The following is a 27,795-nucleotide window of genomic DNA, read 5'->3' as shown; positions in this document are numbered from 1 at the left end:
TGCTGAAGCAGCCTCTTACACTTTGGCGGGGGGGAGAGAAGAGGGGGTCTCTCATGTCTACTTTATCCTATAAAAATCTTCAGATTCTTCAGAATCTTCTACAGGAGAATGAAGAAAAGAGGAGACTTCAACTGGGAGTTGCCTGTGCAGGAATTATGCTGCATTGGCTATGCTCTTTCTCCCGTGTTCATACCAGAAACCATCCATTATTGAACCACAGCGAAGAGCAGAGCTAATGGAGGGAATTTCTGCATTAAGTAAAAATGAAAATACTGGCCCAAATCTATCTCCAGCATAAATCCATCGACTAAAAGCACCATAGAGCTTAACATGATTAACAGTTTTTGCTGAAGAGATGAGGAGTGCTGACGCAGCAAGGAAGCCACAGTAAAGATAAAAAGGGCACTGCCAACGAAGGAGGGCAGGACGTGAACAGCAACAGGTCTTGGGTCAGCACAGAGACGGGGCTGACACACCAGCTAACAAGCACTAGAAATTAGGATGGGAGATGGTGGAAGAGGAGGATTATTGTTGAGCAGACAATACAATGAACTTTACTTGCCAATATACGTCAGCGTTCTGTTGAAGAAGGCTTTAGCTGGACTGAAATATGTAGGCACACACAGAGCAGTTCTGGGACGGCTTGCTAGGGCTTGGGCAAACCTCGGCGTGGGAACAGTGGTTAAGCAGCAGGGATCACAGAGCAGGAAACTGCCGGGATGCTGCTGGTGACTCCACTAACTTTATAAGCCAAACATTAATACCACGCTTACCTAACTGCCAAATTCACATAACTTATAAACAAATGCATTTCAAACTGCCATTTTCCAGCAGGAAAGTGGTAACAGAACAATAAGAGAAGAGGAACAGGAGGAGAAAAAGTCTTGGGTCTCTGTACAGACCAGATGTTTAGAAACAGTCTTAAGTCTTTCCTTGGGGAGGACAATTCCGTTTTATGTGTTCTATTTATAATCAAAACAATAACACAATGCAGTTAGAAGATGAAGGCTAAGTGCTGTGGTCTCAGTTTTCCAGCTGCCCACTCACATCTGGGGACCCTCACACCCGACTTCGTTCTCACAAACGTAACGTGACAGAGCTCATCCCTTTCAGTGTTAATTTTCTCTGGCAACACGAATGGGAGATGAACCAAACCCATAACTGCCTTCCCAAATGGAGGAACACAGGCCATAAAGGGCTAAAAAGCTTAAGAGAAAGAAGTAGTGATGCTGCTTCTGTCCAGCCTGGCAAGGAGATAAGCCAGTGTTTGTTCCTCCATTTGGGACTCTCAAAGTGACAGGGCATTCTCTTTACTTGCCTTATATAATTATTGATCTACTTCTGGAAAAATAAGATGTACATGGAAAGGAAACCAAGCTACAACAACCTGGCTCAACTCACCCTATCGTGCAACCAGCTTCTGCCTCTATTGTCCAAATACAATTCAGATTATGATCGTAGGGTGTTGGGTAGCCGGGAGACAGTATCCGTCCTGACGACTCTCCTTTGATAGTACCCCCACACTCAGCTGAAACAAACATATGGGTTAGTGAGAAGATTCATGACATACTACGGTTCTTACTTGGCAACAATGCAAATCTCTTCCTACGAATACAACAGGGAGTATTTCTTGCCGTTTAAAGAGATTCTTAAAGCCTACAAAACAAAGATAGTGTCATTTAATTCAGCTAAGACTGAGTTATCAGAATAATTCTGCACTTCTGTGCACATTCCTAACACCTGACATGCTGTCAAAGCTTCCCTCCACCTTTTTGACTTTGGAGTGAATAAAGGCAGAGCCTACCAGTATCCTGCTCTACCTGATTCACACGTGGGGTGAATGAGCTCAACTCTTGTGCCTGTATCTGCAAAAAGTCTTAGTGATTCATCAATGTGATAGAACAAAGAAGCCAACATATATATATATATATCTGCTAAATTAACCTCAAAAGAACGTGAGGATTTTGAATACATTTTCATAATGTAGCCATTAAAATTCTCAGTTTCCACGTGTTCACACAGACACAACCATTCATATGTAATATATGTAGAGCAAATAGGGTAAAGGTTAAGACGCATAAATCACAGAAATTTGTCTTTTTACCTCAATAATCAAGGCTAAAATTCAGCAGAGTTACTGCATAAAGAATGGTCCTAACTCACGGGAGAATACAGAGTGCCAGTGTTTGAGCACATCACTTCTAACCATGAAAGCAGCCTCTGGTTGTTGAGGTCTCTCAGAGGACTGAGCTCTAAGAACTTTGCCATGTCCTGGAAACACTAGCTAATGATGAAGTTGTCAGCTAACCGACCAACAGCACTTCATTTAGATGCACAAGACTTAATATGAGAATTTTCCAAGCAAGAAGATATCCTTCCAGAAAGCTACAGGTAAAAGGGAACTCAGCTAAGGAGCTCAGCACTCAGACTGAGGGAATTAAAACATCTGAGCATCTGGAATCGGATGTCATGTAGCTCTCAAATAAACACGACTCTGAACCATCAAACGCCTGGACACATGCTGATGTCTGCCATTATCAGAAGTGCCACCCTGTTTAACACATTAAGTGAAAGGACAAGGACTGGAAAAGCAGTAGCCTCCTTGCAGCAAAGCAAGAAACCTTGTCACATCCGTGCTCAGAGCATGGTGTTTCACGTTACGACTGCTTGTAGAGCTCTGAAGAGATCAGTGCTCTCAGTCTGAAGATGCCTTACAGACTGTCCTTATCATGATCTTTATTAACGTGGATGGGTGCAATCAGTACCAGAGTTAACACCATATGTATCAGCAAAGGAGGAAGAATGGACGTTTAGTGGGACGCCCACAAGCAAAGTACTCGTTAGAGGACATTTTAAAAGCAAGAGCTGTCTCACCTACACAGGTTGGCAGGGGTTGATCCCAAGCTCTCCGCTCCCCCGTCAGGCAGACCAGCACCCTGCTGCCTCGCAGGGTATAGCCAGGGTCACAGCTGAAGGACACGGAGCTGCCAGCAAAGTGTCCCTCATCATGGACCTTGTAGCCGAACTGCGGGATGCCAGGGTCCTCGCATTTAATGAGTTCAAAACCTGGAGCAGGAGAAACAGCATCCGTTTTCATCAGATATTTAACAGCCAGGAGATATTAACACAGGATCACAGTAATATTTTCTTCTTAAAATCATTTGCTGGAGAGAAAAAACACCATATTGAAAATTAGTATTTTTCTAATTAATATTTGAACAAGATCCCAGAAATCTGGTATCTCAGCTTCGATCCAAAGTTTCTGTGTCACCACGGCCTCATCCATAGCAGAAAAAGTCTGCTGGCACAATCATCTCCCCCACTCCAATCCCACTTCAGACTACACAGTCTTTACGGACAGGACTGTTTCCTCTGGTCCTGCACCTGTAACACAACACACCATCACACCTCAGAGATCCCCACCTCACAAGCACCTGGGCCTAAAACTTACTAGAAAACTGCAGCTCAAAGCCTTTACTCGTGTTCTCGCTGTTGGTGATGAACTCAAGCCACATGCTGCTGGAAGTGCTGTTGATGCTGGTGCCGAGCATGTCGGAGCGGCTGAAGGAGCCCAGCAGGCGAGCGGAGCTATTGCTGCCATCGTAGACCTGGGAGGAACAAGAAACATACAGGAAAACATATTTTGTTTGCTATTTCAGGGACCAAATCACCCATGAGTGCAGACAGGGACAGTTCTTTGAAGCCAGTAAATTATCCCAACTAAGAGCGTGACTTGACGAGACCTCCTGATGCTGCTCATCTGAGGAGCAGGATTTACGCCCTGGAGGATCCGTGTCCTCCTCCTTACACCGAGCTTACACTGCACTCAGGGCTGTGTTTTCTGAACTAAGCTCTTTCCAAGGGTGCAGCACAGCTACTGGGAAAAACATTTTCTCCCTACAGTGACTCACAGATGTGCCTTGAACCTGCTGTTATTTAAGAAAAACACAAACGGGTTTTTTTTGTCCTTTCTTTTAGATAGCGTGATTCTCTATGAGGATAAAGAGCAACTTCTCACTAGTGGAGATTGATAGTAACTTTCCTCAGGAGCAGATGAGAAGCTGATGACAAACCTCTTGAGAGAACATCATTTCTTTCACAACGAGGATATTCTTCGCATTAGCTGCAAATCCCTCTCTCTTTCCAGTCATTTGTGAGCTGAAAATACGTGGATTACACCTATCTCGCAGTGCAGAAGTACGGCACTTAAATAGGGACAGAGTTCTCTGGGAAGACGGCTTAGCACATCAGCACACATCTTGCAATATTAATGCCTCCCATAAAACCATTTCTTTGTGGTTAATAGAAACTCAGCCTGGATTTGTCTCCTTCTATATAGAGTCCTGAAACTTGTAAATGCAGATTAATCTAAGGCTGAGTATAGGAATGATGAAGAGCTTCAGTCTGGAGTTCTGCATTTAAATAAACCCCTTTTTGGGACAAATCAGCCTTGATTCTTAAAAAACACAAAAATTATGCTAAGAACCTCACACTTCCTCCTGCATTAACAGTTTCTCCTGTACAACTATGCAGATAAGAGCTGAAGTTTAGCTACAAAGGAAGAACCACTGGCATTCTAGCAAATCTCTAAATCTCAGGGAAGATTTCATAGCAGAAGGCACACTGGTACAGCACAGGTATCTACATTTTTAATGGATAGCGAATTTGTTTACACATCCATCTGCAGACTGAAGCCTCAAACAACAGCTAGGCTGAAGCGCCAAGGACCTTCACTGTTGCCATAGCGCTGCTGCCAGAGACTGCTCGAGCTGGGGAAATTCAGAGGTGACGATTCCCTAAAATTAGACGATACGTTTTTAAGCACAAACTAACGCACAGCAGTGACACTCCAATCAGATGGCGTCCCTGGGCTAGGAGGTATCGCTTCACAGATGTATCACATCGAGCCTCACTCAAACCTTAGAGGGGACAGACGCAGACAATATTCTCACCCAGCTGCCCTGCCTGATCAGCAGCCTGGTCCGTGGGGATTTTGCTGCTGTTTTCAGGCTGGCCGTGCCAGTCACTTAACGACGCAGCAGTGACCACGGGTCACTAGCAGTGCTAGCATGAGGCTCTTCCAGAGACTACCACTGCGCTGTCAGCACTGTCTGGGCAGCATTTTCCAGAGGTCAGTCTCAGCTAACTCCATTAAAATTTCAGAACATCACTTCCCTTTCAGATCTTGCTCTCATTAGCAGCAAGGTAGTGCTGCATTGCTAGAGACAGCAGAATTACCTTGAGGACATCTCCTGCCTCCAGTTCGAAAGTCCTGGCTTTCAGCTGGATCCCCTTTCCTGGCTGGGTCTGGATGGAGTAGATGCACTCGTGGTTGTTGTTATAGTTTATTGGATAGTTGGGGGACAGCAGAACACCTTGGGTTCCAGTTACAGATGAACCACATTCAGCTACATGAAGACACAAAACCACGTTTTAATAACCACGTGTATATTCGAGCCGTACAACACATGCAGGTGATTCCTCCAAACAGCCACAGATCCTCGCTCCTTCCTATATCCATCTGCTAACACATCCACTATTGCCAAGTACAGTCAGTAAACAAAACAGGACATAACAGCACTTCTATCATCATTAAAGCTCAGGTGCTTTATAAAATATCCTCTCCTTAGATGGACAGGGAAACCGAGTCACAGAAAGTTGGCGTGCTCAAATGCTATCTTGGGACCCAATTCAGAAAAACATTCAAAATCCCTGGAAAGCCACCGCCTGCTCGAAAGGATTCCTGTGTTTATGTTCCTTCCTGATTCATGAACCAGAAGGAAAAACAAAAAATATTATTAGATTGAAATATTTAAAGTATTTTCCCATATTTATACAAAGCTCATCCTATATCTATATATAGTATATAAAAATCATGGTATTCATTCAACAGTCAACACAGCCCACCACCGACTGCTGGTACCAACGTGTTGCAAGTGCCAGAGCTCTTTGTGCAGAAAGATGTACTGAGTGAAACTTCCACATAATTACAAATGATACAGCTATGCCTGAATGTCAAACTCTTGCCCCAAAGTAATTTCCTGAAAACTAAGAGGGCAAAATTTGACCTTGCTTGTTGTTAATGCTGCCCTCAGCTCTCCAGTTCATCATTTGACAGGATTTTGAAGGACCTCTTGTCCCTTGCTCCCTGCATTTTTTCTTCCCAGCTTTGCAGCTAAAAACTACATCCATCCCCACCGGAAAAAGAGAGAAAACCAGAGATTCTTTTGCCTCCCAGTTTCAGAAACCAGCTCCAACTTACATGTCTTTGTTTCCTCCCAAATGTCACTCACAGAACCACAGTGGGCTCAGGTTTTGTAACTGACCTTTCTTGTTCACAGGACAAGGGGCTGGGACAGAGCAGGAGATGCCAATGTGAGGATCCCTACGTATCCCTTGCTCAGGGAACTGGAAGGGCAGGGGCAGTCATGTTACTGCACTTGTTTCTCCCTTCCCTGAGACAAGTTTACATCCTATGACAGGTTATGAAGTGCCACGATTTAAGAAAGAAGGAAATAAGGAAGGAGAGAAAGAAGAGTCCTTTCCCTGCTGTTGTTCACAGGACCTGCAGTCCATCCCTGTCCCATTACATTCTTCTAGTATGGTTTCTCTGCTCCTTCACCACATCTGCTTCCTTTTCTACTCTGTGCAGTGTGAACAGTGTTTGGTTTTGAGCCAAATTTGAAGTTTGAAGATCTGTGTGACTCAAAACCTGGCAGAATGATCCTCTTTAGACAAGGAAGAGGATGGCAGCTTTGGAGGTTTGACCCACCTTGGATGTCAGGAGATCACAGTTTAACGCTTCCAGAAAATAGCAACAACCATCCTTCACCTCTGTATTTTATGTATTTTAACTGCAAGCTTTTAACGGCACAATCTCTCTCTCATACGAACATGACAGTGAGTATAAGAGGACTGCTACAGGCACGTCTCCACTGCACGAAGGGGTGAGCAGACACTCAAGCGCATCTGAGCGCAAGACGCAGCACAACTGGGACAGCCCTGAGCCCCACCAGAGCTCATGGCACGACGTGAGGATGAGCTCTCCCCTGCTGTTATCACAGGGAGGAAGCAAAAGTCCACAACACTCTCATAGAGCTTGAGGGTGTACTTGCCAAATGGCATCCAAAGGATGTCCTCCTCCGAGGATGCCGGCTGCCAGCAGCTGCCGCCTTGTCCGAGTGCCTGATTTCAGCTGGGAACATCGCAGCCAGTTTACTACATACATTCACAATCCCCCAACACATGTAAAGCTGCCTTGCAACCACCATGTGTTTAGGATTTTTTGTTACTCCCTGATTAGTTCCCACATGAGCAAACCATGAGTCCTTGTTTTCTCAGCCTATTTACCCTGAAAGATTTTCAGCTGTAAAACACTGGCTCCCTGTTCCTTTGAGTCCTGGTGTTTTGCATGTGCAGCTGGGGAGAGTCACTCCGACCTGCCCTGAAAACAGCTTTTCCTCGTCTCCATGAGTCCTTCACAGCACACAAAGCTGCTGGAGCTGAAGGAAGCCATCACAGTGCACGTGCCCCTTCCTGCACCAACTCTGCCACCTCTGCTGCTCCCCCAATAAATCCTGAAGGTTAGGTAAGGAAGCAGCAGCAGACACAGCAAGAGGAGGTACTTTGGATGTGACTTTCTCCTCCTCTCTTGCCGTATATGAAAAGCAGGACACTCACTTCAGCACAGATCACCCAGGGACGTTGCAGGAGACATCACCACGTGGGATGTGGTCTGAAGTAGCAGTGGGTGGGGAGCATTCCTGCCCTGGAGAGAGGGGTTGGCCAAAGGAACAAACTGCTCTCGTTTCTCTCCAGACCCATCTCTAGAACAGGAATTGAATACAAAGTGGCTGGTTTGTCTGCCAAAAAGAATTAAATCTCCTGTGATCTTAACGGGTAAGTCTCCAATATCCATCTACATCCAGGGTGAGCAAGATGTGAGTGTGCTGCGGGGACACTGTGGACAAAGCTGTCACCCTGCCACCAAACCACCGCAAAGGGAATTTGTCCCCTTGTTCTAAAGCCAACGTGCTAACGCGAAGCCAGCTGCAGTGGGGAACTGGGAAATGGAAGCCAGTGTGTCCCCTTAGTGATGATGTCCGAGGAGCAAGTTTAAAGCTTTGTTATGATTCTTTTTTATTTCTATTCCCCTGATTAGCTTTCTCTGCAACCTGAGTGTCAGTCATGCCCTGAAGAGGCTGCTTGTCACAGAAGGACGATGCAACCCTGTGACCTAAGCATTGAGCAGTGCTGGGAAATGCATTCAGCCTGACACGACTCAATGGGCAGAGAAAGCAGCCTGGCTCTTGCCATGATGCTGTTTGCAAGGGCCCTCAAAGGTCACTAACACAGATCAGGAAAATCTACCTAGCAGGCTTTGCCAGTGTGCAAACAGGTAAGAGAGCTGGTCTGCCTGATTTGGATGAATCCCTGATGGCTCTGGGTGAGCCAGGCAGCAGCAGAGCACTGAACAGTTTCCTACTTACTAAACTGTACAACAAAAAAAATATGCCTGTCCCTCCCGTCCCCACACATAGCCGCAAGGCTGAAGGCTCATCCCAGCTCCCTCTCCCCCATCCCTGCACCAACCACCCTGCGAAGCTGAAAGACGCCATCCTGGGGGATGCCACCCGGCCCTGCCCACCTTCACAATCCAGCACAGCGTAACCAACCAAGCAAAATGAAAGCACATGACCACCTACCAACACACCTTGGCAGAGGCGAACTCCACACACGCCGTCTCCCCCCGAGGCAGGTGATGCGGGACGCGCCCTCCAGCCGGTAGCCTGGGAAGCAGGAGAAGGTGAGGACGTCCCCCACTCCGAACTGCAGGCCCTTTCTGATGCTGTAGGCTGGGACCTCCGGCTCATCGCAGGGCTCCAAATCATATTCTACAGGGGACAAACAGACATTTACAGAATAGCAGGGTGACACCGCGTACTCTGTTCTCCCCCATGAGGGCACCCCAGTCCCTGAACGCGAGGATGAGGAGGGAGCTCCGAGTTTTGACCCCGCTGCAGTGAAGCTCTGCAAAGGAAGCACCCACGTCCTGTCTGAGCCATGAAGACCAGCTTGGGTTTCACTCTCAACACACAGCCCCCAGGGTGTCACCGGGATCTTGATTTAAACCAACTCAAAACACAACAGGTCTCATCTTCCGTCACTATCGTCAGACAAACAAGAAAGTGACATCAGTGGTGACAAAACATGATGGCAATTTGTCACTCTCCCTCTGGTTTAGTCAAATGAAGATGAATTGATCCAGGTGGGATTTCTGCTGCCTCTACATTACTAATCCTGACAATGAATGAACGCAGCGTCCTGCCTGGGGAATGCAAGAGAACATTTAAGCTGCTGCTAAATGAAAGGTCATGTAGCATGGTGGCTAATGGCCAAATGCACGACTTCAACCACAAAACATTTCGAAGGAAAACACTTTTGAGGGTTATTTTTTGAAAAATGACAGACCTGCAAAGCACAAAGTATGTACATATGTATCTAAAGGAAATTAAAATATAACTGACTCCCATTTTCACTTTCCAAGATAGGAAATACACTGAAAATAGTAGTTATAATTATAGGCAAATTTTTTAATGCAAAAAGCCATCAAAATCAAACTTAATTGGAAACTTTGAGTAGTTTCTACAGAGTATCACATGCGAATGCAACCTGAGAGGCCAGAACAAAGGTACTGGAAACCAGTCGTCTCAGTGCAGCAGGTTTTATCTGCACCTATGGCAACACCTCTGTCCAAAGACAGCGAGCACGGCAGCACCGAGCTCCACCACAAAAATGGCCAGTTCTCTTCCCATCAACAGGCCGAATTTGCAGCTGTTGCCCTCACAACTACAAGGTATGCTGAGATACAGAAAAGAACAGCACCAGTGCGATAAGCTGCTGTCCCTTAACTGATTGTTTTACAGGATGGCTTGTCAGGGCTCTCGGGCAGCAAAGATTACATTTTCTGAAATGTGTGCACAGGCAAACCCTTCAGCAGTTGTTTTTGTAGGACTTCAGGTTAAAGGACACAGCTAAACGCCTTGCACACTTCAACCAGAGATTACCCATGCAAAGCAATTATTTACAAGTGCGATGATCTGCTCTGCACAGGCAAACGTGCCCTTCTCCGAGCCTCTCTCCCATAGCACCACGCACACGCTACTTTTCACTGACAACTTCTGAAAATCTGGAATTTCACGTGAAGAAACCAGCACTTTGTATAATCACGAACAGCTGAAACCTGTATCAGAAGGTGCTTGTGCACAGCCAGACCTTCACCAGCAGAGCAGGGGCGAGAAGGGTTGCTGCAGCCAGCAAAATCCTGCATCCCTCAGTGCCCTGCTACGTGCCCCAGGATGTCTGTTCTCATCTGCTATTATAGCACGTCAGTTAGAGGAAGCCCAGCGAGAGAAAATACTGTTTCCAGCTCCCCAGCAATACCAGTGGGCTCATGTAAACCTGGCCCAGGCTGCACGTGGCCTGTGGTACATCTAGGACAGGCTGAGGCCAGCTGCAGGGGCTGGGTCATGGGATGAGCATCCAAGTGGAGCAATGAACCAAATGGAAAAAAGAGACCAGACGGCCAATGGGAGTGACCAGCTCTGCCTTGCTCCTTGTCCAAGAAGTCCAGATTGCTCAATGTTGCCTTCCAAAAGATCCCATCTGTCCCAGCTTCCCACCTTGGAAACAGAAATGCTGTAACTACTGCAGAGATTTTCCTCTGATAAACAGGGAAGGCAGGCATCTGGAGGTAAGAGGGATGGCGTACCCCAAGAAAACGTGAGCTGAACCTCTGTCCATAAACAGAGCAGAAGGGATGATCGGGTGAGGAGGGAGAAGGCAACAAACACGTCTGTACTAGGATTTAATTCCAGTGGGTTCAAGCCATTCATCTACTGGGACTCAAGGCAGACAAAATTGCTACATCTGGCGACATGGGGACTGCAAGGAGAGTATTTCTTGGGACATACTGTGGTTTAACACCAGAATAATTTACTGAGGTAACATAAGGAGTGACCGTCAGTGACCCAAATCACACGCACTGCATCAACAGAAAATTATTCCCAAGATTTGCAGAAAAGTGGGGAGGAAAGGGAAAGAATTAAGTCTTTGTCCACCCCCGTTCTTACCTGAGAAGGTGATGTTGAAACCCTCATAGGACATGGAGAAGTCCGAGATGAAGCGGATTTGAGCAGAGAAGTTTCCGAAGAGGCCGGCACTAAGCGGGGCAGGGAGCCGAGAGCCCGTCAGCTGCTTCAGCGGCTGAGCAAAGCTGCTGTTCTCGGTGATGAGGAGGTAGTCGTGGCCGTTCTCCAAGTGAAAGGTATGAAAGGTGAAGAACACACCTGTGGGAGAGGGAAAATAGAGGTGGCTTCAGCCAGCAGCGTTCGTATGGCACCCTTCGTCCCAGAGCCAAAGCGCCTCTCCTCTCCGTGAGACACCACCAGTATTGATTCCCTGTTTCCCAGTAAAAAGCAACCCAACTGGGAAGGAAAAGCACACTGAAAAGCATGGGCACGTTTATGTTAGAAACGAAATAGATGAAAAAAGCAAAACAAAGGTACGGTACAAGGTGCAGGACAGAGAAAGGCAGTTAAGATCTTCGATTCCTGGGTCTTTGTAACACAGGAACAGAGACACAAGCTCGCTCGAGGGATGGGTGAGCAGCAAAAAGGACCGAGCCTGGCAGCTTAGAGGAGTATTTTATATTAAAAGTGTTGACCTTTGGACAGATAGCAAGAGCAGCAAAAGCTGTAGTTGTGAGGGCTTGAAAACAACAAAACCGAGCATGTTCCAGAAAGAATTCATAACTAGAAAAACAGGACTTAAGCCAAGTATCAAGGTCAGAGAGGTTTTTGCAGAAGATAAAGTATGTCAGCAGTGTGACTGCAGGGACTTCCTACACCTTCCTATGACGGGATTGAACGCTGGTCCCCAGAGGCTGGAGGACAACAGGAGCTACCACGCACGCACAGACCTGCATTTCCTCAGCCACACACACACCTCGGGAGCCGTTCACGTGCATCTCCCGAGTCAGGGCGATGTCACGCAGCCACGCTCCCCCCCAGCAGCACCCAGCACCGTGCTCCAGGGCAGCCCAGCCCCGTCCTGCTGGCAGGGGGCTGCTGCTGTCCCTCCCCTGCTCCTGACCCGCTCCCAGACCTGCTGTCCCCTCCAAGGCTCGTGGTGGGAAGCGCGTGTGCAGCTATCGCAGACTTTGGCCCAGCACGTGGAGTGGGGGTGGTTCGCCCAGGTCTTGCCAGCTGTAACAGATCTTACAAGCGAAGACAACCCTACACTTGTACCCACATTATACTGACAAAAATAAAACCCAGAACAGATCCAGCTACAGAAAGAACAAACACAGAAAAACTATTTTGTCTCTTCTTCCAAATTCAGTTTCAACAATTTGAAACATCTCGGTGAGAGGCTGTGACCTTGCTGCGTTTGTAAATGAACAAGAAAGGAGTAACGGATTACTCAAAGTATCCTTCACACCTACAGACACAAAACAGTAAGTACTTCAGGCTTTTGCAAAAGCCTCCAGCTAGGTGATTTTTCATGCTGGAATTCAAACACAATTAGAAACACTTATTCTCTAGAAAATAATTCCATCTTTGAAAAACAAAAATATCAGGGACAGCTTTGAGAGAGCAAAGCAAGGCAGGTTGTTGTATCAGAAACCTTGTCACATCACCATCACACGAAGTCAGCACGCTAAAGCAATAAAAAAGCCTCTTTGCATTTATACGGCTTCTTTCATCCAAAGATCTTCGCACACTTTCTGAGCACGAAGGGGCAGGCTCCCAAGGACCCGCTCATGCTGAGTTGGGCTTTACGCTCCCCATAACCCCACTGAACTCGACAGGGCTCTTTGCAGAGGAACAGACGCCTCCGTGCAAACACAAGTGCTGTAATCTGCTCTTCATTAGTCCCAGTCAGATCCCTGCCTCCTTGCACGCACCACGAGTGCCCAGTGGCATGACCAAGTTATTTCATTTAAGCCAATGATTAACACCACCGAGACTGCCAGCCTGGGGAGACCCAAGGGCTGTCTTGCTCCGCGTCCCCTCTCTGCCAAAGCACAGCATCAGCTGCTTCAAAAGCAAGCACAGGGAATCTGTAAATGAGGATCAGAGGAATAATCTCCTCCTTGCTCCCCATTCCCCATTAATTTCTAGAGATCAGGATGAGGCCAACCTAGAGACTGATTAAAGCTCTGGAGCATGAGATTTAATATCCACCCCAACAGTTTTTTGTCAGCATCAAATTATAATTCTGAATATTCCATTTATCCCTATGTCTATCCAATTTCTTTTTGAAGGTTTACTGGTCACATGTAAGCAGTTTCCTTCCAAGAAATGAAGGACAGAGAGGTTAGTAACCACTAGAAAGCCTTTCCCATGGAAATCATTGGATTGGGAAGGAGCCGGGCTCACAGGACATCTCAACTGCCCCCTTCTCTCCCTGTCTTCGTCCCTGCCACGCAGCTTATTGCACCCTGCTAACCTTCAGTGTCCCAGGCAGAAGTATTTGTGTGACTCACCGTTTAGTGACGACCAAAAGGGGTCTCGACTTGGACATTTCCTTTCTTATATCCAGGGAAATATTATATGGAGCCTGGCAGAAAAATGTTAGTCCCACTGTTCCCCTCGCTGAACTCCACGAAGGTAGGAAACGTCTAACAGTTTCCAAACGTTTATTATCCTTACCAGCAGTAGAGTCGACTGAAAATAGATCTGACCTGCTTTGGCCTGCAAACTTGGTGAGATGCAGCGAATACAAAATGTCTTAAGTTTTCCCTGTTAATCAACTGACAGTAAATTTATATCCTTGCCTTTACAAAACCCAGTCTAAGGAACAGAAATAATATCACTCCACCGAATCATCACACCACCCGAGAAACACAAGCATAACACAGTCCCCAGGACTGGGAGGACAGCCCCTGACTCCAGGTCTTGTGAGGTCCCAACGCCAACCACGGGGCACGAGGCCTCCCCAGCAGCACAGCTAGTTAAGGGCTGTGCAACTGTAGCCATAAGGGCTAATTACAAACTCATTTTAAAGCATTTGTGACTCTGATTAAACCTTTTCTCTGGTCTGAAATTTACTGTGGCACAAAATGTCTCTGCAAATGCAGGTCTTTTTTTCCATTCTCTGTACAAGAAACAACACAACAAATTATAGGGAAAAGAAATCACTTTGAAGTTCTCAGATTAAAAATAATAGTCTCTCTTTAAGCGTTTAAATACCTTTAAAATTAAGCTGCTTTTAAACTCAAATTGTACAGCTCACGAGTCCATAAAGTAAATCAGTGTCTGCAGTCACATAAAAATAACTACTCTAACAACCAACTTGTTTCAATTAGGGTGCTCGTGTGCTGGCCATGTGAGAGATGTTCATAAAGATCTGGCAGTGAATAACTTGAGACCAGCTTTTATGATGCAGATCGTCCCTGCTCGGCCGCTGGCTTGGCAGGGAATAGTCCGGTGGACGGGGAGGCACAAGCCCCGAGCTCTGTAGCAGTGCCACAAGGAGTAAGGTATTAGTAGAAGTGGACGTGGGAGACTTAAACTAGAAAAAGAATAATCAGGTCCAATGCAAACACTTAAGTCATGTAAATACATCCCCTGCTTGTTAATCCTGCTTGCAGCAGAACTGTTAAAGCTTCTGGGTTTAACCAGCACCAACTTTACCCACCGATTACCGATTCACCCAGTGGCTCCAAGAACAGGGAACGGAAAGACAAGGACAAAGCCCAGAGAGGACTCTGCGCTGCTGCTGAAGTTAGCCGAGAATGGGGATCAGTTACACCTTTTTTAAAGGCTGTTCTGTTCTCCAAGGACTAAATTAATTCCATTTCAGCGGCTACTGCTCTGACTCAGGATCACTCTGTTCCGCTGCTCTTTACTGACGAGTGAGAACAAACGCTGCAGGAATGCTGAGAAGAGCTGGGAGGAGCTTGTTGCAATGCATTACACAGCAGTTTAACACAGCGGCAGCTGGGAAAGTAGATCACCAAGAAAGATAAAATATTGTTGCAAGAGAAAGGATGTGTATGGACATGTATGTGTGCGCACGCACACCCCACCCAACAGAGCCCAGCATCCAAATGCATTTCAACATAGCTTTTGCTTAGCTTGGTCAGGAGAATTTCTTCTGATGTTGGCATAAAAGCACACAGGCCATCAGAACTGCACCTCCTCATGTAAGAGAGTGTCAGTTTGCTGCGTGGTGCTTAGCTACAGGATAATGCAGCATCTCATCGGAGAGCTGAATCCAAGGCAGAGCGGATTAATGAAGAGGGGATTGCTGCTACTCAACAGAATACTTTTCACAGCGTGTGACGGCTCCCTTAATGCACTGTGCTGTTCATTGACAAGTTTATTTGCTGTAATACAAATGGTATTTGCAAAATTGGCTATCATGGCTCCTGTTGTGCTGATATCCGGTACGAGACAGTTATATAAGAGTGCATAAAGTTACATAAAGGGTTTATACCCTTTGTGCTTACCCCAGGCAGCCACTGACTGCATCAGGAGAAATTACCTCCCACCCTTGAACATAAAACTTGCTCTCTAATTGTCAACGATACATTTTCTTGAAATTTTCCTCCAAGACAAAAGATTGGCCCGTGCTGCACAGGAGACTGGACTAAACAGATCTGCACTTTGCCTCCACACTGGCAACACTGCCCCGAAGGTCTGAAACCGAAGATAACGCCTAGCACAGGCTCTCAGATCTGGGAGTTTGATATAGGACCATCTTTCCTTCTTAATCCTCTCCACTTTAAAAGGATTGAGAGATGTGACACCAAAAACCTCTGCATCTTGTCTAGAGACAATGTCTGGGTGGTGGCAACTGGCCAAGCACAGAGGTAGCCATCATTGCTGAGACAAACTCTTGGTTTACACAGGGAGCACTTGTCTCCCACTGACCACCATCCTCCAGTACACCTCTAAACCCACTCTAAGCTAAAGATTTCTCACCTTTTCCGTGCGATGTTTCTATTGTCCATGTGCAGTTCAAGTTATTTGGATAAAAATCAGGGAAGCCTGGGGATAAGATGGTACCACTGGAACCACGAATATAACCTCCACATAGAGCTAAAAAAAAGAGATAAATAATTAAATAAATCAAAACCTATCATCAGCTGGAAGAAGATCAGTTCTTTTGAATGTCAAAAAAAGACCAACCCATCAAAATCAAACAAAACATCATAGAATCATAGAATGGTTTGGGTTGGAAGGGACCTTAAAGATCATCTAGTTCCAACCCCCTGCCACTGGCAGAGACACAAATCATTACACAGATCAAATACACAGATCAAACACCACTGCAAGCTTTACAAGTGCTGCTTTGCTCTTGCAGTAGATGTGCAAATGAAGCGTTTGCCATCTCCTGCAGACATTACCCTCCGCACCCCTTACCCTCACAGCTGGGCAGCGGCCGGCTCCACTGGAAGTTCGGCTCACACTCCAGGGCCTCGCTGTCACTCAGGGTGTACCCTGAATCGCAGCTGAACGTCACCAGTGCTCCCACGTAGAAATCATTCCCGTGGCGCTGGCCGTTTACTGGGATCCCCGGATCCAAGCAGTGGTCTGACTGGAGCTTCACAGCTGTGGCAAACAAACCCACTCGTGTCAGACCACTCAGCAGCTCCAGAGCCTGCTGCAAGGGGCAGTGATTAGCCTGGGGGAAAGTTAACTCCTCCTATAAACTTATTCAAAGTCCAACTGATTATCCCCAAAGCAAGAGGATGAAACAGATAGAGGAACTCAACTCTGCCTCCTAAAATCAATAATATTCTGTAGATGCTAAAATAAAAAACTCTAAACAACCAGAGGCTGCTACTTCGCTTGCAGTAGCTTCACATTCTGCAATCACTAACAGTGCCAAGTGTCCAACGGGCCCCTGATTGAGCCCATTGTGCTGCCAGGGAGTGCATAATTACATTAATAACTTGCACTTACTTTCATATCGGATCTGAAAGCCTATGTCAGAGTGGCTTTTGTCAGTGGTGAAGAGGAGGTAGAGGTAGTTGCTGGTGCTGATGAGGAACTGGGGCACTTGAGTCCCATCATAGACACCTATCAACGGGGAAGAATAGGAGCGGCCATCGCGCACTTCCAGGGTGTCATAATTCACCTCTGTCTTAAATCTGAAAGGGACACAAGAACACGTCTGTGAAAAACCAGCACAGCTAATTTCTCTGTATTGCAGTCCTGAACGTGCTCTAATGACGAGAGGGCAGCACAGGCCACGGGGCAATACGTGGGTCTGCTTCTACTGCCTGACCTTCAGCTGCTTGAGCATCTTACTGAGAACACGCCGTTCCCCTCCTACGCATTTTGGGTTCTTTCTGATCCTTCACCTGCTTCATCTGCCAATATCGAACAGTCTTTGAGCGACAGCCATCTTATGCTACACGAACCATCACTTCTCAGACATACAGACCCAGGTTCAAGAAAGCGTAGCCCTCCTCCAACAGGGAAACCCAGGTCAAGCCAAGAGACTCAGCACTCCCGAGTCAGGGCCAGATCCTCGCTGTGCTTCTCCCCAGCAAGCTGAGCACGTGGGAGCTCAGCCTCCAAAAACGTGTCCTACGGGTGTCTAAAATAGCACTGCAAATTAGCAGGAGTTAGTCAAAACAACGGAAGAATCACCATTTTCCACCTTTTCTTCTTGAATGTTAAGTGAATTTCTGTGTCTCGTCAGGAGTTAATTAAAAAGAGAAAGAGAACCTCCCTGCCAAACCCAGCGCCGAGCAGCTCGTTCCCTTTTCCTCCGGGGGCGGCTGCAACTCCACACTGCTGGAACCACCAAAAAAACGCAAATAGGGAACTTTTGAGAAGCTGAGGGTGAGCACCTGTCAAACGTGATCTTGATGGGGTAGCCCGGCTGGGCCTCTATGACCCACGCGCAGCTCAGGGAGTCCTTGTAGAAGCCAGGCCAGCCCGGGGACAGGATGGTTCCGCTGGGAGACGTCAGGTGGCCCCCGCACGGCGCTGGGGACAAGGAAAATGACACCATTCAGGTGAAGAGCATCACGGAAGCTGAGGCACAACTAGACGTACCTCTCCCTGCCAGGCAGCGTTGTCCTGCCGTCCAACAGCTTTCATGCATTATTGTTTCTCACGCGTTAAAAATAATCAGAACCAGATGAAATAACACCACGAGCTGGTAAGAAACTGCCTTTTTAGCTTAAACTGAAGCTGCAGCAGCCTGCTACTGTATCTGTGGGAGTCAGCAGCCTGACCTTGTGCAGCGGCTCTAAGGGGACAGGGTATAATAATAATTATTAGATATAAAACCAGAGAAAACTGCAAGGTCAGTTTGCATTTCAGCAGCTGCAGGTGCCAGAAAAAAATCTTTCATATCTGTGGTAATTGAGTCATGTCTTTTCTTCCACAAGGGACATCACAAGACTATGGCATTTATTCCACATTGTGGTCCCTTGTGCCATCAGCAGAAGCTAAAGGCATATTATTATCTTTTCTGGAAAAAGGACACTGGATCTGATGGACCAGAGGTATAAAATCCTACAGCCCTAAATAATTGCAGCGTAGTGTCCTTTAGAAATGGATGGAAAAGTGTGTCTGTTCCTGTGAGCTTGTGTTCCCCCTGCTCAGCACTCTGCAGGATTCATCACCCAGGTGTTTCTTTGTGTCCCGCTGAGTCAAGTCACTGGTGCTGGTCACACGTCTTGCTCGGCAGCGTGACCACGTTACTGTCACAGCCTCCAGGAGCTCCTGCAGGGCAGACCCTTGTCCCACGATACTCACGGCCAGGTGAGTCCTCACGGACCAAGGGGACCTCGCTCCTCCAGAGCAGCTGCTGCAGCATCTACCCAAGGCCAACCGCGGTGCGAGCTTGGCGCAAGGGCTACAAAACGTCACACTTGGTGTGACCTTAAATACCTATGTCAGTCTGGGCCTAAAACCTTCACGGATGATCTGAAGGACGCCAGATGAAAGTGAATTGAGCTCAACTGCATCCTAACCAATTATTTTTGAACAAGAAGCTCCTTTTCTGCCCCAAAGCTACACAATTTCCTGTCAGAACTTCTATTCATCTTCCAGCTCTTTTTTTAGGTCTCTTTCTTTCCCATGAATTTTTTCAAGCGCTGAACAGTACTTTAGATCTATATACTTCCTCCTTGTTTAAGAAGGCTAATTAAAATATACACTTAACCAAGTGCATACTGAAGGGTGAGTCAAAGTAATCACCACTGTGATCACAGAGAAAAAAAGCACAAGTTAATGGCTGAAGGTTATCAAAGCTTCCAAAGATAAAAGTTATGATTTAATGCATATTTCTCTTCTACACCTACAGATACATAAACTTAAAGGCTCGTGCTTGTGAAAGTAATGGAAACTCTGAATCAAACCTATAGACGTTTTGTCAGCTGCTTGCAAAAGAAAAATTATACAAGAACATAAAAATGTCCAGCTTCTTATTATATAAAAGTTATTGAGCACAACTGACACCTTCTTCTTTCAATCTGAAAGACAAGGGACTAGATTGCGCGATTTCTGCAGCTCGTCCACTTGAACAATGCATGGCCAATTACTGAAATTATTTCTGAATATCACAGTACCATTTCTCAATAGCACAGTACTTGTTATTCAAATTGCTGCAAGTACCAGTGCAGCACATCACTTCCCTGAGAACAGAGGGCAGAGGAAGACTTTTCACTTCTAACGAGCTTTCTTCACTTCTCTTCTCTGTAGTAGAAACTTTAAAGGACTAGGAAAAAGCTTTGAAATCTGTATTAAAGCCTTTAATTCAACCCATCTCCCTTATTTCTAGGTTGGCAGTCATAGCTGTTGTGGCAGAGAGATGTAAACGCAAAGTTTGTGGCTCTCGACTGCCAGAGTCCCTTAGACAGGACTGAGGCACCACACCGACAGAGACATGCCAAAGGTACGGGTGTGCGTACGAATGTGTGCAGCAATGAGCTTACTTTTCATAGTAAAGATCTGTACCTTTTGCTTCTTTCATTACATATTTTACATGTATCAAATCAGGACAGAAAAAATATTGCCATGTATCTTCTATTCTCTGTTCTTTAATTCCCCTCGTGACACGAGTAGCAGGGAAGCTTTTAGTCATCAGTAAATCAAAGCCTTTTATTACTGTTATTATAAAAACACCTGTTGTAACAAGAACTGAGCTAATAAAAATAATACCCGTCATTCATTTCACAAAAAATTAGAGAACAAGAGTTCAGTGCTCAGTGATTACTGGACTGGCACTTTCTCCTAAGCAAACTCTTCTGCGCAGACATCACCTTCCAGTGCTGTGTAAAATCCTGGCTGTAACTGAGAAGCTGAGGGTTAGAACTAACATCCAATAGTCCTTCAGCTCAAAAACAAATAACTCTGCCTATATGATGGCAAAAGGCCTCCCACAAGGTCAACATTATACACCTTGGCTATGGCTGACAAACAGAACTATTATCCTTTTTCCCAGCAGGCTGCAAACACCAGGGTACACGTACAGACTAGCAGGAAAAACAATAAAATTTACCTTCGCATCTGAGCACTGCGTTGTTCCAGACCACATTCCCTTCCTTCAGGATGCAGGTGATGGTTTCTGAGCCGTGGGTCCTGATGAAGCCCTCATCGCAAAGGAAGGACACCGAGCTGCCAAGCTGGAGGCTCTCGCCAAACCGCTTTCCGTTCACAGGCACGCCGGGGTCAGGGCACTCGTTATGCCTAAACGCTACGAGAAGAGGAGAATAATGAGTAACTTGTTTCCCCCACCTCTGTCCAATTCAAAAATAAGTATGCTGGACCACAAACTTCATAATTAATCAATAGTTTCATATCTTTCCTATGAAGACAATGGCACTTGCTCTTGCCCCTGGACCACGGACCTTCCTCACAGGGAAGACCAAACAGCACGGACTTGAATTTGGCCCACTATCATCCCACCAAAGCCGCTGTGTTCCGCACAGACAAGTCAGCCTGGGAGAGAAATCATGTCACCACCTCTTCTCTAAACTGCTGACACACCCAAGTATATGTTCCCACCGTTCAACTTCTCATCTAGTTGAAGTGACTTAAATTTTTGTCTCTACATTCTCCCTGTCTCTACTGCAAGTGTTCGTTTGCAGCCTTAGGGAGGAAGGATGAGATTAAAACTATTTGCATCCAAGAAGTGCTGAGATACGGGGGCAGAAAAGAGCCTGCAGAACCAAATTATCTTCTTGGCAACCTTTCACATATGAAAATATACAAATACTCAAAATAGAGAAAGATTTTTAAAACCCTAAAAATACCGCAGTGCATGCATCTGCATAGGGGACATCAGTTAACCATTAATAAGTAAAAATGAAAGCTTTAAGGCCCTGTGGTTAAAAGTAAGGGTCCTCTCAGCATGTGCTGTGACTGCCTGCCGTATAGCCCCCAGCTTTGCTTGTCATCATTACCAGGATAAAATGAAGGACACACAGCAATTACCTTTCTAGGTGTTGCAAAGTTGCACGTGGAATTGCACAGACACGTAGCTCTGTTTAAAGGCCTGCCCTTTTCCAGCAGTTAAAAACCAGGCCAGCCAATCAGAAAGTAAGTCTATAGCCTTAATTCCCTATTAAATGCATAATTATGTACTGTAGCTTCATATGGTGGGAGGTGGTCCGCAGAGATGAGCAGCATATGAAAGATGAAAGCCTCCAGATTAATCACAAATATACGCTTTTAGTATCTTTAATGCACTTGACCAAATTCAGAGGAGTTCTGGATTTCCTACAGAGCATCTTGTTACAGACACTGCTGAAGGGGGAAACTCAGGCAGAATCTGCTCCTTGTGCTCCTGTAACTGCACTACCATGACACAAGCTACTTCATCTGATGAGCCTTCAGCCCGCTGTAGTGTGGCAAGTGATTTCTTCAGACCTCTGGGGTGGTTTTTTTTTGTTTTTAAAGAGAGGATTTGCAATCATAGCTAGAAAGGCTATTAATTTAGCTGTGCCACTAAAGGCTATTATAACAAAGTCATTTATCAGTTCTGCTGAATAGGTTTAATAATGCTCTTTAGAAAACTATAGGACAATACGAGGATAAAATTACCGTAGCATTCATTCGAGATTGGAAGACTGGACTTACGTGAAGCCAAATGTATCTGTGCAAGTTTCAATGCTTTATGTTATAAGACATTGCTACGTTTGCCTTTACCTTCAAAGTCTTGCATGCTTTTAGGTGTCAGCAAATGTTGGTAGCATTGACTGATGAACACAACCATCCGTGATCTAATGGCTTTTCCTGATCTGCATCAAGTTGTCCACAAAAGCATTGTCTCACCTCAGTGAGCAGCACAGAGAGGGAGAGCAGAAAGCCCACCTCACACAACAAGCTGCCAGCTGATGGAGAACAGAAACCCTGGCTGCTCCACAGACAGACAATCCAGGGCCAAACTGTTTCTTTCACCACTGGACAACACTTAAACTTCACAGCCACAAAGAACTTGTGCCATCAGCTCTAAGCTTGTCACCAAGCCTCAGTTATCCAAGCACAAATCTGAAGTAATCCCCGATTTTCAGACTTACTCTGCATTTGCAATCGTTTTAGTGAGATCAAACTCTTGACCATCAGTCTCCAACAACAATTTAGAGCTTGAAATGAAAACTAGAAGGAAGGATTGGACACTTACTGGTGAAGGTTATGTTGAAGCCTCTCTTCTCCGTGGAGTGGTCGGTCTGGAACTCCAGCCTGGCTACGTGACCGCTGCTGGTCAGAGAGGAGGGGATCTGGCTTCCTGAGAAGGTCCCCAGCACCGGGGATTCGGCAGTCCCACCATCCTTCACGGCTAGGAAATCAAACTGAGGCTCCACATCAAAATCATTGAAAGCCAAGTGAATTCGGCTCTCGGGTTTAGCTATAATTAACCAGACACAGTGCAAGCTGCTCCCGTATTCTTCAGGGTAATTTGGTGACAGCACGATCCCAGATGGGGTGGTGAAGTTGAAAAAGCAGGAAACTGCAATAAGAAATCACCATCAATCATGCAGCACGGTGCTCCCACAAGCTGCTCTGTCGTGTTTCCCCCTCCCTCTTATCCCTTGAGCTGGGTAATTCCTGCAAGCTCCCAACTGCTTTGCTGCTCAGAGGCGGTTAAAGAGGGGAAGGGCTCAGTGCTCCATTCACTGCTAGATGTCAGTGATTTACTTGCACGGGGAAAAAGTGACTTCAAAGTACTCTCCAGTCCTGCTTTTGGTTGATTTGCCATTTTCCAGCCTAGCACAGTACTGCCCCTTTTCCTACAGCACGCTTCCTTCCACGGGTGCAGGCTTTGTGCCACGCGCAGTGCAGCACGGGTTCCTTCTCCTGCACGAAGGAAACATCACTCAGCCAGGTGGGGACTGGGTATTTCGCAGGTGAATTCTCCTGCATAGCCCCGAGAGGAAGCCTACACAACAATCAAGTGTGTGACTACAGCCAGGGTAATATAAAGTTAGCATTAAATAAGTTTGACTTTGCAGCAACGTCTTGTTGTGGCCACAACTCAGCACAAACCCAAGGTAAGGAGTCAACGTGGCTGTACCCCACGCACACCTCCAGGCCCCCCTGCTGCCATCTGGACCAAAGCTCTTCAGTCCAAAGCACTGGGTGAACCGCAGAGTGGTGCAGACTTTTCAAGAGTTGCATAAAAATCTGCACTTTTAGTTTCCCTTTCTGTTTGCCAAATGCAATTTTCACCCACGCTCCTCAACAGAGGTAACTGCGCCCGGGCAGCCCCGCTGCATTTAGACAAACCCCTCGCATTCAGACTAACCCCATCCTGTATTAAATATTTGTACAATACAGCAGTGAATTGTCACCTCCTTTGAGAAGGAGCTGTGAGTCAATTTGCCTTTGTCTATCTCCTTGGGCAGCTGTTAATACCTGTGCACAAGGAGCACTGAAAAATGACGGCTGCTGTTTGGTTTTCGGTAGTGGCTTTGCTGCACTGGGCAAGGAACAGCCCGAGAACATGCCCAAGCTTCCCCCAAGTGCCAGGGGCTTGGGACAACTCGGAGCGAGCGCTGGCAGGCTGCAACCTGCAGCCCAGGTGTAGGGGCAGCTCCCCTTCCCATTGCAAATAAATCACTGACTTCTGCTGGGCCAGCACGTGACCAAAAAGAGGCATCAAACTAGACTGCCATTCCTATGACAATCATTAAAACCAGACTTAAAATGAAGTTGAGAAGAAGAGCGCATATGAGAAAAATCTTTAGCTCTCCAGGGTTTTCAATATATACTGTATTTCAGCTGACGACGTCCATTAATTTCAAAAAGCAAGGCTGCCTTTTAAGTGGTACTGCCCACTGCTTTTGGTATTTTATGTATGTATGCTTTACTCCTCTTTTTCCCCACCATCACCCTTGGTAAAATCCATTACTTGGCACATACATCTCACTAATTCCTGGCAAAAGGACATCACACAGAGGAGGAGACTGGTTTTAGTTTGGCATTTATACAATTATTTGGTTCAAAGCTCACCCTCCCTCTGTTAATTTCCCTCTGTCTTCCTTCAACGCTTAATGGTTTCAGATCAAATAAGATGGACGTTACCATGACGTTATCAAGGCTGAGCGCTACACAATCTATTTCCTGCTCTCAGCAACAGAGAGAACAGATTAAAGCGAAAACAAACTGCAAAATATCCTCAGGATTCCGGCTCTGAATGTTGAAACATCAAGGGATGCTGTCAAATATTCTGTCAGCATAAGCTTGGTATAATCTGCCTAGGAATAGTGATTGAAAATAAATGCACTCACACGCAGAGAAACACCTTAGCCGTAGGAGCCCCTCACAGGAGGGAGGTATCTCCTATAAATTTTTAAATCCAAAGGGCTGAATTAGCATTCCTACAGGACCTACAGCATCCCCCAGCCAGCAGAGAGGTACAGTTGCTAGCGCAGCTATTACGGCGCAGCGCTGGTGGCTCATTTCAGGAAATAACAACAACAAAGAACTTGCTGACAGAAGAAGGAAAAGCAGAGTGAGGGCAGAATATAAAATTAACCTTTGCGAGATAAAACAAAATGACAGATTAAAAAGTAACAGATAAAAACCCTCAAAAGTTTCCACTGCAGGGAAGTAAATGACAATTTCCATTTTCCATAAAATAACAAGCGTAGGAGACAGGCAAGGTGCAGGACAAAGGCCACTGTCCCACACATCCACAACCCAAGGCACCAAGGTACGAGCTCTCCTGGCTTCACCTCCCCGAGGGGCTCGTCCAGCCCAGGAAGTGACGAGTGATCCAGAAGGTTCATTAACAAGATCACTGTGTCTGTGATACGAAGATTTTCTTTATCTTTTTAAGCAGGAGTGGTTTGTCTTCAGCGTGAAAGGGGCTGCACTGGACAGAGCTGGCACCGGGACGCACGACTGCTTCTCCGAAGTGCTTTGCTGGACACTCAGATAGAAGCAGAAGCTGTTTAACAGCGTGTCCCAGCCAGTGAAATGTGCTATCGGAACGAAGATGACAGTACTCAGGAATGGTGGAAGACAGCTGAGCGCTACCTGTCTCCTGCTGTTTTGTGCATCCGAGACAGCCGGGAACAAAGTGCCCCAGGCGCGAGCAGTCACTCGGAACCCGGCAGGAGAGAGGCCAGCCCTGCTGCCTCCAGCCTGTCCATCAGCATCACCCAGGGGGATAGCTGTGACTCTGAGACCTCGAGCTAAGAGACTGAAATTAGTATTTATTATGGATGTTCTTAAATGTTATGAGAGGATATTTCATCATGTGCATAGCACAGGTTCAAGTTTATAAGCCTATGCTGATCTTTGTCAATAATTACTATTACTGATCAAGCACTGCAAAAACAATAAGAAAAAACCCTTTATTAATACAGCAGAACGCAGTAGAAACAGAGTACCTGCCAAAACCAGTGATACCCATGACATTAACGAATGAGTACAAGATATTTATTCAAGTCACCACAAACACTATCAACATTCTGTGTTCATTTAGAGCAGTAAAACAGCGAAGAAACCGGTCATTGCTTCTTGTCTTTGAAGGTCGAGTGGGACACACGGCTGTGGCACGAGGGCACTGCCCCACAGTCCCACTGCGAGATGCTCGTGGCTGAGCTGAACACGGAGGCATCTGACAGTTATTCACCAGCACGGCCGCTTCTTTCTGCACCTTCAGCCAGCAGCAAGTTCTGCATTTGTCTGGTCAGGCTCAGCACAACTTGCTTCTCTTTTCTTCTGCCTTCAAAAGATCCTGCCTCCTCACAGACCGCCTCGCTCCTCCTGCGAGGATGCCTGGTGGCCCCAGACACTCCACCTCTGCTCATCCTGTGTGTGAGAATCCAGGGCTGATCCCGGGGAGAGGGCACACCTGCAGTGCATGGGAATGGGAAAGGCACCAAGTTCAGGGGCTGAAAACCAAGCAGGGAATCACTGTAATAATTTCAGTCTCCATGGAAACAAAAAAAAAAAAAAAAAATCAGCTTTTAGACAGCATTCCCACAGATTCGGACCACTTGGGAGAGAGCCTGAAGACAGTAACGGATTTTCTGCCTTACCTTTCCTTTTTAAGGAAAGCCCTCCTCTAGGCACAGCTTGCTGATGGACTGGAAAAATAGGACCTCAGCAGGAGCCTGGTTAATAACCGGCATATGCCTCACTCGGAGAAGCGTACGCCCCGATAGCTACCGCTGCTGGGAGCTCAGGGCCCTGTTCAAGCTGCGAAGCAAAGTGCTTTACATTTTGTATTTTCCTCTTTCTGTATCTGCTGTTTCAATAAACACATCTGCATCACAATGCTCTTTCCTTCTTAAAACCCCAAGGCACCAACGGAGCGGGTGGGAGGTGAGGGAAAGGACTCTAGAGCAAATATTAACCGGGAGAACTTTTTTGCATTTCAGAGCAACAAACTCTTCAGCTTGCTCTGACAGAGCAGCTATCGCTGCCAGCACACGGCTAACCAGGGGCGGGAGAGCAGGTATGTTAAGAACAATGAAAAATAGGCAGGGTTTGGGTACCAGATCTTGAGGAAAAGATCATCAGTGAACCTAAAATAGACTGTACAGGAGCCTCTGTGCACACAATACCAAAGCAGGTTTCGTTCCTAGCCACTCAAAACAGGAGCCATGACTGGGTTGGCCAGGAACAAGGAAAGCTTCTTAAACTTACTAGAAGATGCCAGTCCGCACTAGGGCCGTGCTGGGCTGCTTGCTGCCAGGGTTTCTGCAGCCATCTGTTATTCAGGAGGTGCTCCAAGGCTTCTGCACAAAGACAAGATCCTCTCCTGTGTGGCCCAGTTTATTTTAAGGGAACTCTTCCCCCATCCCTGCAGTCTCTCTTGGAATCGGGGGTGGTGGCCACATGAAGACGGAAGTTTCGCTGTCGCTTTTTGGCAAAAGCCCCAAAGCAACCTAGTGCTCCTGCTCTGCACCCTTCCCGTTTTGCTCCTTCGTGGTTCAGCAGAGCATCCCTGCGCTCAGAGCCGTCTGCCAACTGCTGCGACACGTTCGTCTCCTGCAGGCTGGAAGTTGTGACAGGCTGGGACTTGACGTGTCTCTCCCCACAGTCCCACGGTCTCGGCACACCGAGCATGGCAAGGATGGCTGCTGTAACGTCAGAAAGGGCACGGCACCCCCGACGCGTGTCACAGCGGCTGCACGCCAGTGATGAAGTGGTGGACTTGGTAGTGTTGGGTTAATGGTTGGACTCCACGATCTTAAAGGTCCTTTCCAACCAAAACGATTCTATGAGAACTTCTCTGCAGACCAGATTGAAGATAGCAACATAACACACCACGTTCTTATCTTCTGGATATAGAGATAGGGGA

General features: G+C 46.6%; 1 protein-coding gene across 1 annotated transcript in view; it reads right to left on the bottom strand.

The window, feature by feature from the left end:
- The window catches only part of CSMD2 (CUB and Sushi multiple domains 2), a 254,428-nt gene that overhangs the window by 78,794 nt on the left and 147,839 nt on the right, over positions 1-27,795 (bottom strand). The window contains 12 exon segments of the mRNA XM_068417612.1: positions 1,402-1,528; positions 2,875-3,066; positions 3,452-3,608; positions 5,239-5,408; positions 8,706-8,894; positions 11,133-11,348; positions 15,993-16,109; positions 16,434-16,622; positions 16,977-17,164; positions 17,873-18,011; positions 20,536-20,730; positions 22,660-22,986. Of these exon segments, the coding sequence (XP_068273713.1) occupies positions 1,402-1,528; positions 2,875-3,066; positions 3,452-3,608; positions 5,239-5,408; positions 8,706-8,894; positions 11,133-11,348; positions 15,993-16,109; positions 16,434-16,622; positions 16,977-17,164; positions 17,873-18,011; positions 20,536-20,730; positions 22,660-22,986 (2,206 nt within the window).

Source organism: Nyctibius grandis, chromosome 24, assembly GCF_013368605.1.
Source record: "Nyctibius grandis isolate bNycGra1 chromosome 24, bNycGra1.pri, whole genome shotgun sequence".
NCBI lineage: Eukaryota > Metazoa > Chordata > Aves > Nyctibiiformes > Nyctibiidae > Nyctibius > Nyctibius grandis.
This window is presented reverse-complemented; position numbering and strand designations above follow the sequence as displayed.